The 16,144-nt window shown below is 50.5% G+C and overlaps 1 protein-coding gene across 2 annotated transcripts; it reads left to right on the top strand.

Moving 5' to 3' along the window:
* Positions 1-3,141: 3,141 nt before the first annotated feature.
* Positions 3,142-14,675, top strand: Spry4 (sprouty RTK signaling antagonist 4). Of its 2 annotated transcripts, XM_028777916.1 has the most exons (3): positions 3,142-3,297; positions 4,736-4,839; positions 13,580-14,675. In XM_028777916.1, exon 3 carries the CDS (start codon positions 13,627-13,629, stop codon positions 14,527-14,529), a length of 903 nt encoding a protein of 300 aa, XP_028633749.1. In that variant the 5' UTR covers positions 3,142-3,297; positions 4,736-4,839; positions 13,580-13,626; the 3' UTR covers positions 14,530-14,675. The 2 variants fall into 2 exon arrangements, with proteins under 2 accessions (XP_028633749.1, XP_028633748.1); XM_028777915.1 differs by lacking the exon at positions 4,736-4,839.
* Positions 14,676-16,144: the final 1,469 nt, after the last annotated feature.

The following is a 16,144-nucleotide window of genomic DNA, read 5'->3' as shown; positions in this document are numbered from 1 at the left end:
CTTTCTGTGCTAGCAAGTTTTGTGTCAGCTTGACACAAGCTAGAATCATTTGATAGGAAGGAACCTCAATTGAGAAAAAGCCTCCATAAGATCAGGCCTGTAGACTAATTTCTTAACTAGTTAAAAAAAAAAAATTGATAGGGGAGGGCCCAGCCTTCATTGTGACTGGTGCCATGCCTAGGCTGGTGGTTCTGCGTTCTACAAAAAAGCAGGCTGAGCAAACCATGAAGAGCAAGCCAGTAAGCAGCACCCCTCCATGGCCTCCATATCAGCTCCAACCTCCAGGTTCCTGCTCTATTTGAGTTCCTGACTTGGTTCTCTCAATAGGCTGTGACTCTTGAAAGCCAAACAAACTCTTTCCTCCCCAAGTTGCTTCTGTCATAATGTTTTATCACGATATTAACCCTAACTAAGAATCTGCAGGCATGAAGACCTAGTCTAGATACCCAGAATCCACATAAAAAAGACAAACACACACACACACCTGTGATACCAGCCCCCTGGAGGCAGAAACAGGAGGATCCCTGGGGCTTGCTATCCACCCATTTTAGCTAAGCAGTGAGTTCCAGGTTCATTTCATCGAGAGGGCTTGAGGCTGGAGAGGTGGCTCAGTGGTTAAGAGCATGCCTTGCTCTTGCAGAGGACCCAGGTTTGATTCTCATCATCCACCTGACAATTCCCAACCACCTGTAACTCTACTCCCAGGAACCCAGCAGTGTAAGACCACCAAAGGCACCACACACTTCTGTGACTTACATACACATACATCCATGCAGGCAAAACATTCACGCACATAAAAAAAAATAAATGTAATTCTTTCAAGGATCGACTTCTGTTCTCCACAAACAAGTGCACACCCTCCCACAGACACACAGGCAAGCATACCCCCTTTCATGTGGTTCATTTCCATGACTTCAGAGAGGGTTACTTCAATGCTCAAATTGCACTTGCTCTGTGCCCTAAAAGACAGAGCTTCACAAGGGCAAGGAGGGTTATCTGTCCCCTACCATGAGCCCCCATCACCGCAGACAGCAGCATATGACAAGCAAATGGATTCCTCAGAAGCTGTTGCTGGCCAGTGTCTCTCAGGCACTCTAACCACACTGACACTGCAGGGGTGGTGGGCTTGAAGCTGCTCCTGCTCCTCCCCTGGGCTGGGCATTTCCCTCCCTCAGGACAGAATCACAAAGTGGAACCCTGTGTTTTGGCTACTTTTTAAATGAAGGGATCAGGAAGCATCCCATCCCTTCTCCTCCCGCCACAGTTTACAAAAGGAGTTATTCATTCTCATCCTTGAAACTGAACAAGGGCTACGGGTGAAACCAACTGGAAAAATGTCATTGTTTAGCTGCTTAAATGACAAGTAATAGGTTTCTCGACCCCTGACGGTGGAGAGGGGTTAGACTCAATGTAGAGAGAATTGGGTTGTAAGCCCTGAAATTCAGCACATTTATTTGTCCTTCTAGTCACCAGAAGTGGGACTTCTGGCTTCAATTTCCAGATCTGACAAATGGGAATAGTGATAAGTACAGAGGAGAAAGTATCCCCACCCCCAACTCCCCACCCCCGGCTCTGGATGGAGGTTCTGTCCCAGGAAGGAAGCTGAGGCTCCGTGGGAGAGTCTGTTCTGGTCCCAGGAACTGAGTAAGTAATCACTGAGACATGAGTCTGAGTGTTGCGAAGGCATTTTACGCTAGGACACAGTGACCTTGAGTTCTGGTCTGAACAGCTTGTGATGGAGCCCAAGCCCCAGCCCCAGGCCAGACCTCACCAGTGGGCTGAGTCTTTCAATTGGTTCCTCTGACAGCAGCCAAGCGCAGTCTTATGATGGCGTAGGAGGAAAAGCCTTACAACCCATGAAGGCCAAACACCAGCAAGATATATCTTGCCGGGGATTCAGACTGAGAACCAGCTCTTATACTGCATCAAAGCCACCTCGACTCCAGGCTTCCAGGTTACTGGACGGAGCTGGGCCTGATGCTGGAGCGCCTAATGGATGGGGCTTTTCTGGCCATTCCCTCTGTGGCTCTAGAGCCCTGTTATTTAATACGGTAGCCATCCTGGCAGCATCCTGCCGCGAACTGCTCCACCCATCCACCTGGCCAATTCTCCCTATTTCTTTAGGGAAGCGAAGTGGAGAGAGCATTAGGGAAAACAGCCTTCTATAACAAAGGGGAGAGAGCCACAAGAATACAAAGGCCTGGAAGGACTGGAAGACAAGGACGCGACTAGTGAAGGGGGCACCTAGCCAGGGCAGCAGAGGGCGGGCGGAAGCTCCGGGCATTGCGGACATTACACTGGGGCGGGGGAGAGGCGGGGCGCAGAGAGGTGAGGGCAAGGCCTCTGGCTGAGTGGACAGAATCGCCCCGGGGGGTACTAGAGCCGGAAGAGGCCTCAGCCCAGATACTGTCCACACCCAAGAAATGGGAGGAGGAGTGGTCTGCAGTTAGAAAGGGAGCCAGATTCACTAGGCAACCCCCACCCTGCCCTTCTTTGAAAAAGACAAAGGACATTTTCTTAATTTTTGGCAAACGCGGCTGGAAGGTCCCTGCCCCCGACGTCCCCAGGCGCCACAGATCTTGAAAAAGAGAAGGTCCCCAGCAGGGGTCCTCAGGCTCCCCTCCCCATCGCCTGTGGTGACAAGAGATACGCAAATCGAGGTGTGTCCTCCCCCACCCTGCGCTGAGCCCAGGATCGGGAGGCCGCAGCGCCCCCCACCCTCTAGTCACACTGACGGTTCCTGTCCAAGCCCGCAGTGGCGTGAAGGTGGCCTTTACCTCCTCTCGCAGGCTGGGAGGAGGGTACAACCCACGCAGCTAAGCCAGCTGCTGCAGTCGCCGCCGCCCTCCATTCATTACAAAGAAGAAAAAAAAAAAAACGAACAACAACCTCCACCCCTCTTTGTAAAAGAACGACGGCCCCAGGAGGAGCAACTGCGGGCCCCAGCAATCACGGGTTAAGCTCTTTTCCGGCCCCCCATTCATAAAAAAAGGAGCCTAGCGCATGCGCGCACGGGGTCGCTTGTGCCCACCCATTCATAGAATCGCGAGCGACGCGCGTGCGCACTGGAGCTCTCTGCCCTCCCATTCATAAAAAAGCCATTTTCCCAGGCAAGGGTTGCAACATCGCCGCCGAGGCAGCGAGCTGAGCTGACAGCGCGGAGCTGGCGCTGCAGGACTCAGGGAGCCTTACCGGCTCCTCTGACTGGCGTCTGCGAGTACAACGGCAACTGACCCACTCGGGTTCGGGGATTTACACAGACGTGGAGCGATGCTTGTGACTCTGCAGCTCCTCAAAGTAAGTCCACAGCCGGTTTGGGGAACCAAAAGTACCCCCTCGATGCCGTGACGCGGCTCCCCGCAGGCTGGGGCCAGTGGTCCACTATTTCAATCCGCTTTGGTGTCCCTTCCCTCGGTTTGAGCCTCCTGCGGGTACGCCGCAGCTACTAGGCGCGCCCGGCCGGCACGGCACGGCACGGCGCTGGGGGTGTTCACAGCCTGGCACTACCGTTTTCGACCCCAGGCATTGCCAAGCCGGGTTTCCGCGCCCTGTGCGACTCTGGAAGCTCTGTGCGTGTCAGGGGAGTTTGCCTCTGGCCTGGCCTCTTCTCCTGCCACCACTCTCCTTGAGCTCTGGAACCCGCAGCCCCGGGCTCGCTCTGGAGCGACCGCTTGGGACTGGGGGGCGCCCTAGGTTTAGGCAGCTCGCCCACCTCCGGGCTTCGTGCCCACGGTGCCAGCTCTGCCTTGGGTCTTCCCAGCTCGCCTCAGCGGCCTATGCTCGACGTAGCTTTTTCTTTCTTGGTTCCGAGCCGTGGCGGACAAGCTTTCCTATCCTTATGCTTCTCTACTGGATGGTCAGCGTGGGGCCAGCCAAAGACTGAGCTTTTCTGCTTCCTCTCCTTGGCGAGGAGGTTCCAGGCCGTCTGACCTTTGCTCGGCTGTCTCATTTTATGCTGTACAACTGTCTTGCTTTGCTTCTTCTGGGCCTGAGGCTCCTTAACCACCCGGTGCCCCCTATCCTCAGACATCGATCTTTGCCAAGCCCCAGGGCCCCTGGGCCTCTCGCTAAGGCTGTGGTGGGGGCTGAAGGTGCGTTTACATAACGCCGGGAGCTGGAGGAAGAGGTTGCGTGCGTAGGAGAGATAAGGTGCCCACTTTCCCTCCTTGTTGGTACCAGACTTGACAACACCGAGAATAGAGGATAAAGACGGTATGTTGTGAAAAATTCGGAGTCGCCAGGGCCACGGGGGCATTGAGGAGGGTATGGGGGAGGACGGGCTTGGCCAACCCGGGCAGCTGGAGCTTGGCTCCATCACTGGGGCCACGGCTGTGCCCAATTCCCTCTCCAAGCAGACGATCAAAAAGCATTTACAGTAGCTGCTCTTGGGCAAGAAGACGGTTTCTCAATTCTTTTGATTGGGGGCTGGGGGTTGTGAGTAAAGGAGGCGAGAGGCAGAAAGAAGGTTGTATGACTTGAAGGATTGAGGGATGGAATTCTAGGAGACATGGGCTGGAGGGGATTGCATGCTGGGTAGAGGGGAGAGCTGCTGGCTGGGCATCCATATTGTCAGCCCTGGCTCAGGGCAGAAGGCCTCCTACTGCGCAGGGAGGCGTCCCAGAACCCTGCGATGCTGCAAGGAAAAAATAGATTTTTGGGGGGGGGGGTCCTCAGACTTAGTGGCAGTCTTCTTTTCAGTATCTCCAAACCAGTGGCGTGATTCTCCCATTTTCAGGAGAGGCAAGGGAACCTGGGGAGGGCAGGAGTCCTGCACATCTCTGTAAGCTGACCAGTGCTGCAACCTTCCTGACAGGCCTCTACGCGGTACAGAGCTGGAAGGTGAGACCTAGAGCGGTTGGGAAATAGGGGTTTATCAGTCTTTTAATAAGTTCCGTCTGGCCTAAGGCCCTACCCAATATTGCACTGCTGGATTTCACAATGTTTAGAGTTCTCTGGATCTTCACACAACTGGAGCATAAACATCTGAGGTTTTCTGCTTCTAACCCTGCTTTAGTGGATGTGAATGGGTCCGGAAGGAAAGGACTGCAGTTGCTCGGACTCTTTCTCTGAAAGAAACAAGTTGTAGGGTTGACATGTTTGAGTTTAAATTTCCTCTGTTGCTACTTCTTTGAGAAGAGGGTCCTTGGTTCCAGGAAAATCCTCACCAGGCTAGAGCAGTTGAACTGTGTCGGTGGGTAGTTAGATTGCTGAACTCTAGATGGGCAACTAGGTCGAGGGAGCTTTAATGGCATCCCTTGGTTACATTCCATCTGGAATTTTTAGACCTAAGTTCAAGAGTCACTTTCCTTCTCTTGGGATGTCCCAGCTCTCTCGCTGGGTCCCACGACCTTTCCCACATTTCCCTCTGAAATGGTAGCCTCAACCACAGCTTTGATTCACTCTGGTGGGAGGAGACAGACCGCACATAGACAGATCCATTCAGGGAAGTTGGGAGGCTGGGCATATGGGGTCCTTTTTGCCTGTATCTCATTCCAGAATTGGCAATTTGGAAATCACCCTTTGCCCAGTTCATACCTCTTTTTCACTATCTTGAAAACTTAGCACTATATGTGCCCAGGGGTTTGGCTGACTTTCTAAAATAACAGAAAACAAATGAAGGCAAATCAGCGATCCAAACGTAAGGGAGACACAAAACCTATTAACATGGTCTTAAGTGGCTTTTGAAATGTGTTACTCTGGGGTTTTAATGTCTTTAGATCATACCTAAGGGCTTTAAATTCCACTTTCTGCTGTCAAGTGTCCCATAATGTGGTATCTTTCTGCCCTGCTTTTGGATTCATATAACATTTTAAAATTAATTTGTTTCTGAGACATGGACTCATTATCTAGTCATGGTTGGCTTCAAATCACACAGAGACCCTCCTGCCTTTGCCTCCCAAGTGCTGGGATTAAAGACTTGTGTAGCTGGACCCACCTAACATTTTTCTTCAATTCATGCCTGTTAGATATGGCCTGGGTGTTCAAGGTGGCCTAAGGAAAAAGAGCCCTCTTTTGGGTTTAATTTGTTCTGAATCTAGGATGTCTGTCCTCCAGTGGACCCAAGGAGGGAGTTCCATGCCCGGCTGAGGGAGGATTCCTGCCTGCTGACTTAGTCCACTAGAATGTTTGGAGCTGGGGAGGACTGGACAGGGTTTCTCGTTTGCTAGCTGGCTTGCTTGTTTTGAAACAGGGTCTTGTCCTCTAGGCATAGGTTAATCCTGAACTCAGTTTTTCCTGTTATTATTAATTACCTATGTGGGTACTCCCATGTGAATGCAATTGCCCACAGATGCCAAAGGTGCTGGATCCCCTAGAGCTGGAGGGGCAGTTGTAAACTGCATGATGTTGGTGATGGAAACCAAACTCAGGTCCTCCTGAAGACCAGTATGTGCTCTTACCCACTAAGGCATCTCTCCCTCCATGTAGCCTTGAGTTTCTCATTTCCCTGCCTCCTCCTTTAATCCTGGGTGCTGTTTTTGCAGATGTGCTATCTCGATGAGTTATGAGTTGTTTTGATTAGTTTTGTTCTTTGTTTTATTTATTTTTGAAACAAGGTCTTGGCTGGCCTGGAACTTCACATGTAGACAAGCTGACCTCCAACTTGGAGCAATCCTCCTGCCTCTGCCTCCTGAGTGATGGTATTATAAGCAGGTTCCACGGTTTCCATTTTACAACAGGTTTTTTTGTTTTGTTTTAATAAGAAGGATGATAAGAGAGAAGAATACAGTGACTAGGTTTTTGAAAAGAAACAATGGCTAACACAGGGAAATTTTGCGTCTTATTGGTCCTTTCAGACCAGGCTAGGGGCTGGTAAACATAGGACTTAATGGAGAACAAACTCTTCAAGAGCCTGAGGGACCTGGGCCAGCCAGTAGGGCTGCTAATGAGTGGCTAGGACTGGGGTTTGCTGTTAATCCTGTACTCCTAGGAGGAAGGTCTAGTTTTAAAGACATTTTTGAATAAAAGGCACAGGAAGTACCTATGATGTAAAGGGTGGGGTATTATTGGCTCTTGGGGAGCTGGGGCTACCCTGCAGATCCGGGACAGCTGACTAGGTTGGAGAATGTATCCACGACATGTGGCCAGGCTTAAGAGGCCCTGCTGTTCAGCTGTGGTGGGGTTGTCCTTACCGAGGAAGGGCCTCCAGTCTGTGAAGGAAGGGAGGAAGCAAGGCGTTGTAGAGAGAGCACAGATGTTCTAGGTCTAGTGGAGGAGGGGAAGGGGCCCTGGGGCAGGTGGCCACTTGTAGAAGAGCGGTTTCTCTTGTCAGTCTGTTTCTGGCTGGGAAAACGGGAAGTCATTTCCTGTTCAATCCCAAGAGAGAGCTAAAAATCCATTGTCAGTTCTGTTTCTTGGTGGAGCTTAGGAAGACAATACGACCATCTTGATGACTTCTAAAAAAGAAGCCTTCCAGGTGCAGGGGTCTGCAGGTTTTGGGTCAAACCCTACACTTTGGCTTGGACCAGTAGCTCATGAATGGTGCTGCTGGTTAGCAGGCTCCATTGTTCCCTTTCCTTTGTGACACGACTTCTCATCCCTCTAAATGGGGTACTGGGCAGACAACAAGTATGGGGGTGTATATACAGCAACGCAGAAATGTGAAACTGGTGAAAATTGCTCAGAATACAACAAGGGAAGGGATGGGACAAAGGACGAAGGACCACTGTTTTCTTTTGTGATCCCTAACATGGCCAGCTGTGAGCTCTTTAGTGCTGGTAAGTAGGGAGCGGGTGAAGGTGTGTCCGCAGACAAATTCAGCTGCCTTCCTTCCACTGGGCTGTTCTTCACAAATTGGCTTCCCCCATAAGGCCCAGGGAGGGAAGTCCCTGGCTTTCCCTACCCCCTCTCTTAAGGGTCTTTCTAAAAGCAGTAAGTCATCATCTGGCTGTAGCTTAATTAACTAAACTGGGACAGTGTCACAAAGGACCAGCCATTGGTGTTGCAGAGGGGTGGGAGGGCTCTTGCAGCCTAAAGACCTTTATTCTGAGTTGTTTAAAGGGTTAAACAACCCTCTGTGGAAGAACCTGCTAAGACTGAATGGGCAGCAGAGAAACTGCGCATTCATTCAGAGCTTCTTGCCATTTTGTCATTAGCTGACTTGTGGATTTTAATGTACAGCCAGCAGGTTTCGCCAGTTTTTCCCAGCTCCCTTTCTTAGGGTAGGATGACCAGCTTGTGAGAACAGTTAGCCTGCCTCTTGATTCTTGCAGCCTGTGTCCAGTTCCCTCCACACAGGTACCCTTGGCAGTGATGGTCAAGACAGGCAGCTCTGAGAAGCCAGACCAAGCCACAAATCAAGGGACTGTGATGGGAAAGGGGGTAGGGGTGGGGAGCTTGCTGATTCTTCAGCCCTGGCCTCTTCTAGTTTCCTTGAGTGGCTCTCCCCCCACACCACCTCCCTGCACTGGAAACTCTCATCAGAGTTGCCTCAGGAACCTCTCATCAGAGTTGCCTCAGGAACCTCCCATTCCCCCTCCCCACCAAGCTTAGCTTGATGGGTGAGGAGGGAGGGAGTCCCCTTTCACCCCAGTATTTCCTTTTCCTTTAAGGTCTGTTTTACAGTGAAACCCTGTAAAGTCATCTGCATAAAGACACAGACACTTGATGAAACAAGGTGAAGTGACAGAGTACTCAAAAAGACTTAAGTTGAAATTTTTTAGCTATAGATCAGGACAAATGCCCCATCTGGAGTCATGGATCTGCTGATTGGATTACTGAACCTCTCTCTCCACCTCCACTCACACCCCAGGACTGGTGGCTTAATGGGGGTGGGGAGGTTGTGTGGTAACTGAAGGGTCCATGGCTAGATTGGTGCTTGTACACTTTTCCATGGATCACCTCGGGTAGGGAAAGTTTCCATAAATCATTGTCAGCTAGAGCTCCGAGACTTCAGCCTCAGCATCACATGACTGTATAGAAATGAATCCTACCCTGATCACTTGCTCTACCCTGTGACCCTTTGTGTTTTAAAGTGCCTTCTCCCTCTCTCATGCCCGTGTACGTATGTATTGTCTTCCCCAATGGCTATCTTACTTATCTGTATGAGTGTTAGTATGCAGTATACTTATCTGTATGAGTGTTAGTATGTACCACATGCATACCTGATGTTCTTGGCCAGAAGAGGGTGTCAGATTTCCCTAGAATGAGAAATATACATGATTGAGAGCCACCATGTGGGTGCTGGAGACTAAACCCAGGTCCTCTCCTAGAACAGCAAGTGCTCTTAGTTAGCTAACTGTTCCTCCAGTTCCTTTGCCTTATCATTGGAGATAGGGATGGGGTCTTTCATTGAGCTCAGTGATAATCTAGCAGTGTGACTGGCCAGGGAACACTGGGCTGTCTCCTGTCTTTACTACACTAGGGTTACAGATCTGACAAAACGGTGCTTCAGGGACCAGAGCTTAGGTCCTCCCCTTGCATGACAAGGCCTCTGCCGACCAGCCAGGCCATCTCCCTAGCCCTTTGCTTTTCATCTCTAATTCCAGAATGGGAGCCATCCCCTAAGGTAACAACAGGGAAGAGTAAATGAGAGAATATAGGACCAGGTGCAGCAGAAAGCCTGGCACCAGGAAGTGTTCCATAAATATCAGCCCCTTATTATTAGCAATTATTATTAATATTTGGTTGAGGGGAGGTGACGTGAAAGTTCCTTCTTATGCTAATCAGATAGCTGTGAGGCACTTCCTTGGCTAAGTGCAGACAGGGTTGGAGTCACTTCCATCCGGAATCTTCCAAATTGACCATCAAACTCTTCCCAGCAGCTTACTGAGGCAAAGCCTCCTGCTCCATTGATATTATATAATTCTCTTCCTTGGAGAAGCAGAGGAGCCTGTAGAAGTGCACTTAAGACCCGCAGGGAGGCACAAACTGAGGGGTGGAAGTGTCCCAGGGTGGAGACTGATCTTGGAAATGGAACTCAGAGCTGGGGGGTGAGGGGGAGTGCGGGTTGCCAGGCAGGGAATAGACCTAGGGTTGTGCTGAGGGGTTGTCAGACAGGCAGTTTAGGACGTTGTTTGTCTTTCTCAGTCAGCCACATCAATTCAGCAGAGGCTCTAAGAGGCTGGCTGGGGCAGGCCTAAGCAAGTGTGAGCTGCAGCTGAGCCAGCCACCCGGGTTTGCTGAGATGCTGGCAGGAAGAGTTGAGGGTTTTGGTAGGGAGATGCCTTTTTGAACATGCCTTCTGGAACCAAATGTCAGATGCTGTGTGTCCTGAGAGAGCTGAGTCATTAGGGGCCAAGATCCCACACTCTCTAGAGGCTGGCTTAGACTGTTGACCCAGATGTTGACAGCTGCCTCTGGAGCCTGATGGGAGCCTGTGGATGGCAGTATCCTCACTGCCTCCAGTGGCTGCTCCAAACTGGCTCCCTGGCTTTCGCATGGCTTGGAAAGTCTGTCTGCTCACTGATTCCAGGGCCTGTTAAAACATCCTTCAAAGTTGCCTGTGCTTTTTTTGCTTCATCTGCAAGAAATGCAGCTGTTTTTAAAAAGTCTTGCTATCCTGCTTGGGAAAGCAGAGTGGGGAAATCAGTCTGCCTCTGTGGCTTAGGAGAGTAGCTTTTCTTTTTCCTGCAACTTGGTCAATGCTGTGCTTGGTCCTGAGATAAAAACCCTAGCTATAAGGGCCAATATGGAGCCACTTAAAGCATCCACAGGCATTTTGTTGGCAGGTGTTCCCAGCCTGGGCTTTCTGGAATCAGAGGTTCATGTTGTCCTTGCTCAAGGAGAAAGGTTCTGGCTGAGACACTACTTGGCTGACACCTGGGAGTCTTATCTGTGACACTTTATATTATGCAAAAGTTACATTTTTTTTTCTTTTAACCAAAGACCCTGGAACTAGAACCTGAGGCTTCTAACTAGCTGGTCATCTGACCACAAACAACATTTTCTAGGGGAAAGGCCTTGGGAACCTCATTAGAACAAGTGTACTGTCTGAAAGGTAGCATTCCTACCCTCCAGGGACGGATGCTTCTTCCCAACCCTGATCACGACAGTTCACTTGAAGCTGTCTTGACAAAAGAATGTTCTTCAGTGGCAGGTTTGCCAGGTGGTTAAGGCAGACTGACTCAAAGCTGATGCTCTGAGCTGTGTACGATGGCTCACACCTATAATCATAGTAGTTGGGAGGCTGAGGGAAGAGAATGTTTATGAGTTCAAGACCAGCCTGGGCTATTTCATTAGTACATTTCAGACCAACCTAACATGTGATGTGAGACCTTATCTCAATAAACAGACAGACAGTTTTTAAAAAGTTCTGATTTCATTGAGAACTTGGGGGCCACTGCACTAGGTAGATTTTATCCAAGACAGACAGAGAAATAGTGTATGAAGGAATAGCTGCAGAGCCAGTAGTCAGTGAGTGTCCTGTGTGACTGGGAACTGCCTGGTGACTGAGCATTGAACCTTGTAGAGAAGACGGGATATTTTTGTGTTTAGGGGCATGGAGGATGTATAGACTAATGCTGCAGATAGCCCTTATCTCATGCGGAGAAAGCGCTTCAGCTATTTGTGACCAAACCCTTGTCTCCGAGCAGGGGCAAGCATAGTAGTGAATTCCCTCAGGCTCTTCTCTCCATGGCCTTAGAGAATTTACCATAGTTTGAGCCCCAGGGAGCCAGGTGTCACTCTCCTGTGATACTGAGTTGGTCTCAGCAAATGGGGTAAACAGAACTAGAAACCTACCTCACATCCCCCTGGCAACAACTTTGATGCAAGATAAACTTAGACAGACGAGAGACAGGAACTGTCATTAACATCTTGAAAAGGCATTTACAGAAACACCACCCTTGACACAGCCCAGTGTGTGTTGTCTTTGTGAAGATCCTTCTTCCTCTTCTCCATCCTCCCTCCCCTAGTCCCTTGAAGTTCTTTGTGGAATCTTCCCACAGTGTAATCTTTCCTTTGGATTCCAAATTGTGTCTCCTTTGCACCGAGGTCTTGGCCTTCTGCTGCTATTTCTTTAAATTGATCTCCATCCGAATTCCAAATGTAAAGGTCAGCAGGCAAGGAAATGGCACTTCTAATAGAAAACAATGTGCACTTTCTAAATTTGAACCAAGCCGTTTCCGCTCTTTGATTTAAGTGACTTCCTGGGGTTCCGTGTCAGGCACTGCAGTTGAATCTCTGGCCGGATGCCAACTTAAAATTGCACTCTCTCAGTGAAATTAGAAACTGATCCAGGGCTGGCTTAGCTATTCTAGTAAATAGCATTTAGTCTGAATGTTCAGCTCAGCACTTGAAAATGGGTGATGTGAGCACCCCTTGAGAGGATTTCCCATGCAAGTTGCTGGGAGCTTACCTGCCCAGGGGTTATTGGCTGCTGGTGGTGGCTGCTCTTGGAAGTGGGAGTAACAGGCTAATGTCCTGGATGAGCAGCCATCAGATGCATCCCTTCCTTCTCAGTATCCCAAGGCTTTTGTTTATACCACTCACAAGCTCCGGGGAGCACACAGGAGCTGTTGTATTGACCACTTACGTGGTCCTCAGTGCCCAGGGCAGCCCCTGTCTACTTAGAAAATCAAAATGGTTTTATTTTGAAGCATTGATGAATTGTTTAGTACTTTCTATGTACCCAGCTATGTGTTAGGTATCAGGTGTGCATTTTCTCATTTAATCCTTGCAAGAACCCCTTTAAAGATGCACTACAGAGGCAGGCGGATCCCTGTGAATTCAAGGCCAGCCTGTTAAAACGTTGAGTTCAGGGACCAGCCCAGGTCTACAACCTTCCCCTTGCTGTCCCCCTCCCCAAAATGTACTCGGATGGAGGAGTGAGATGATTCAGTTGGTACAGATGCTTGCTCAAAAGCCTGAGGACCTGAGTTCAGTCATTATCATCATACATAAAGGTGGAAGGAGAGAGAGGGGGGGGGAGGGAGGGAGGGAGGGAGGGAGAGAGAGAGAGAGACAGAGAGAGAGAGAGAGAGAGAGAGAGAGAGAGGGAGGGAGGGAGAGGGGGCGAGGGAGGGAGGGAGGGGGGGGGATATTGTCCCCTAAGAGAAGTTTTGTCCCGTGACCCACACACACATTAAAAATCATTTAACCCAGGCAGTGGTGGCACATGCCATTAATACCAGAAGCATGTGGATCTCTGAGTTCAAGGCCAGCCTGGTCTACAGAGTGAGTGCCAGGATAGCCAGGGCTCCATACACAGAAAACCTGTCTTAACTCCTCACCCTATTCCACCCCCCAAAACAAAACTTAAAAGGAAGTTGTAACTTGTTCACAGCAATGCTGTTAGGATTAAAGCTGTTTTTGAGACAGGTTCTTAGTTTGTACCCCAGGCTAGTCCCCTTTGCTTACACTTCCCAAGTTCTGTGATTACGGGCATGTGCCACTATGCCTGGCTCTGCCACCCATACCCCACCTGGTGGTGCTGATGACCAAAGCCAGAACCTGTGAGGCACAATAGGAAAGCCCCCTACCACCAAGCTGTACTTCAGCCCAATAGATGTTGTCTCTTCCAGTATTGCTACCATTTTTGACCATTTAAGTTTGGGTTCCCAAGGCCTCATCTTAAGGTTGAGGGGAATGTCATATATTGATGCTTGGAATCCACTTTCTCTTTTTCCTTCCTCTCCTCTAGGACCCCTAGAAGCCTGTCTCTTGGTGCAGTTCAGGACCTCCAGCCTCATGGAGCCCCCGATTCCACAGAGTGGCGTCCCTTTGAATCCCAGCTCAGTCATGGTGCAGCCCCTCCTTGACAGCAGAGTGCCCCACAGCCGGCTCCAGCACCCACTCACCATCTTACCCATTGACCAGATGAAGACCAGCCACGTGGAGAACGACTACATAGACAACCCTAGCCTGGCCCCTGCCACGGGTCCCAAGCGGCCCCGGGGTGGGGCCCCAGAGCTGGCTCCTACACCTGCCCGCTGTGACCAGGATGTTACTCACCACTGGATCTCTTTCAGCGGTCGGCCCAGCTCGGTAAGCAGCAGCAGCAGTACTTCCTCCGACCAGAGGCTTCTAGATCACATGGCTCCACCGCCTGTGGCTGAGCAGGCCTCACCCAGGGCGGTGCGCCTCCAGCCCAAGGTGGTCCACTGTAAGCCACTGGACCTCAAGGGCCCAGCAGCTCCGCCAGAGCTAGACAAGCACTTCTTGCTGTGTGAGGCCTGTGGGAAGTGTAAGTGCAAGGAGTGTGCGTCCCCTCGGACGTTACCCTCCTGCTGGGTCTGCAACCAGGAGTGTCTGTGCTCAGCCCAGACCCTGGTCAACTATGGCACATGCATGTGCCTGGTGCAAGGTATCTTCTACCACTGTACTAATGAGGATGATGAGGGCTCTTGCGCTGACCATCCCTGCTCCTGCTCCGGCTCCAACTGCTGCGCCCGCTGGTCCTTCATGGGTGCCCTCTCTGTGGTGCTGCCTTGTCTGCTGTGCTACCTGCCGGCCACAGGCTGTGTCAAGCTGGCCCAGCGCGGCTATGACCGCCTGAGACGCCCCGGTTGCCGTTGTAAGCACACGAACAGCGTCATCTGCAAGGCAGCCAGTGGGGACACAAAGGCCAGCAGGTCCGACAAGCCTTTCTGACACTTTGGATGAAAAAACCGTGGTCCCTCCTGCCAGTTTCCTGAGGCTGACCTTGCTCATCTGTCCTCTCCTGAACCCTAGATTGGGAAGAAACCGGCAGAGAACACTACTGCCTAGCCTCGAGTCCCCAAAAACGATGAAGATGTACTTTGGGGATTTTCATGGTCTTGAAACTTTGTAAAACAGCAGTGACAGTGTCAGGGTGTGGTGGTAGGGGGGCCAGTTTTCCTATTTCAGAAGATGGAAGACAGATGTGGACACACAATCTGCAAATTCAGCCACTCAATGGCCTTCCCAGTCCCAACTCTCCCTCCCACTTTGCCATTCTTTCTGGCTCCTGCTGGAGCAGAGCCTCCTACCTGGGAGGAACAGCTAATGGGAGGCGAGATACCTCGAGGAGGACCCTCAGAGTCTTGACTTCTATCTTTTCCACCTCTGTCCATGCCTGTTGGCCTTGGCCTCTTGGGAAGGTACACCGTAGCAATTCCTGCTGTATGTGCTTGATGGCTGAGAACAGAATCGCCAGTAAGCTGCCGTCTCCCTGGAGCCGCAGGATGGAGAAGGAACCACCTGGCAGTGATCCTCCTAGCTTCAATCACTAACTTGGGGGTGTCTGCTCATCACGCCATCCTCCGGTTCTTAACCGAGTCACAGACTGGCCTGCCTGCTATGTGTCCTGAGCTCTTTCTTCTCAGATTCTTTGTAGAAACTTGCTGGGTTAAAAAGGCCAGGATGACACAAGCAAGACCAAATATCATTTTGCCAATGAGTCTGAGGCTGTGATCTCTGGATCCAGCCATGATGTTTTTATATGTTTAATTAAACTAGATGCTATTGGTGTTTAAACAATAATAATACAACAACTTGCTTCCTTTTGGGCCACCCCCAGGAAGGGCTGATTTCAAAATCTGGGGGCAAGCAACCTCAAGGAGCGTTTCCCCTGCACATCAAGAATGGCAAAGAAGAGGCCGTACCTCCCATTGGCAGAATGACAGTTGAGCCGAACTGGGGTTGGGTTTTCTTCTGATTCTGCTGCTTGCTGTCGTAGCCTTTTGTGTATAGTGATATGTCTGTCTTTATGTAAATAGAGAGATGACAGAATCTATTTTAGTGTTAGGAGGCCCCGGTGGGGAAGTCAGAAGATGCCAGAGAGGGTGGGGAACGATTCTCCAGGGGCTGCTGGATTTGAGCCCCACTTTTTGTGTGCAGCACACACACATACACACACACACACACACACACACCCCTCCCAACAGCCCCCAAAGACGTAGCAACTCTTTCTCTCACGGTGCTAAAGGACTCAGAAAGTGCAGCACGTCCAGTGGGTAGGTACTTGTTGCATGCAAAAAGCTATCGTGTCTCTGGTCCTTGCCCCCAGATGTTGTGTGGGGTTGTTTTTTTTGTTTTGTTTTGTTTTGTTTTTCTTTGTGTGGTATTTTGTCCCCATCCCTGCCTCTGATTCGAGAAATAGCCTGGGTCAGAAGAGGTACCCCAGGTAAAAATGGGAGAACTTTAGGCAAAAGTCTTGTGGAACATTTCTGGTTCTTTTGTGTGAGCTGCTCCCAGGGAGGAGGCAGGTAGCTGTGAGTGGAGTGTACTTGTTGCTCTTTTCTCA

Source organism: Grammomys surdaster, unplaced genomic scaffold, assembly GCF_004785775.1.
Source record: "Grammomys surdaster isolate TR1022 unplaced genomic scaffold, NIH_TR_1.0 317, whole genome shotgun sequence".
NCBI lineage: Eukaryota > Metazoa > Chordata > Mammalia > Rodentia > Muridae > Grammomys > Grammomys surdaster.
The sequence above is the reverse complement of the archived record's forward strand: the minus strand, read 5'-3'. Positions and strand labels throughout refer to the sequence as shown.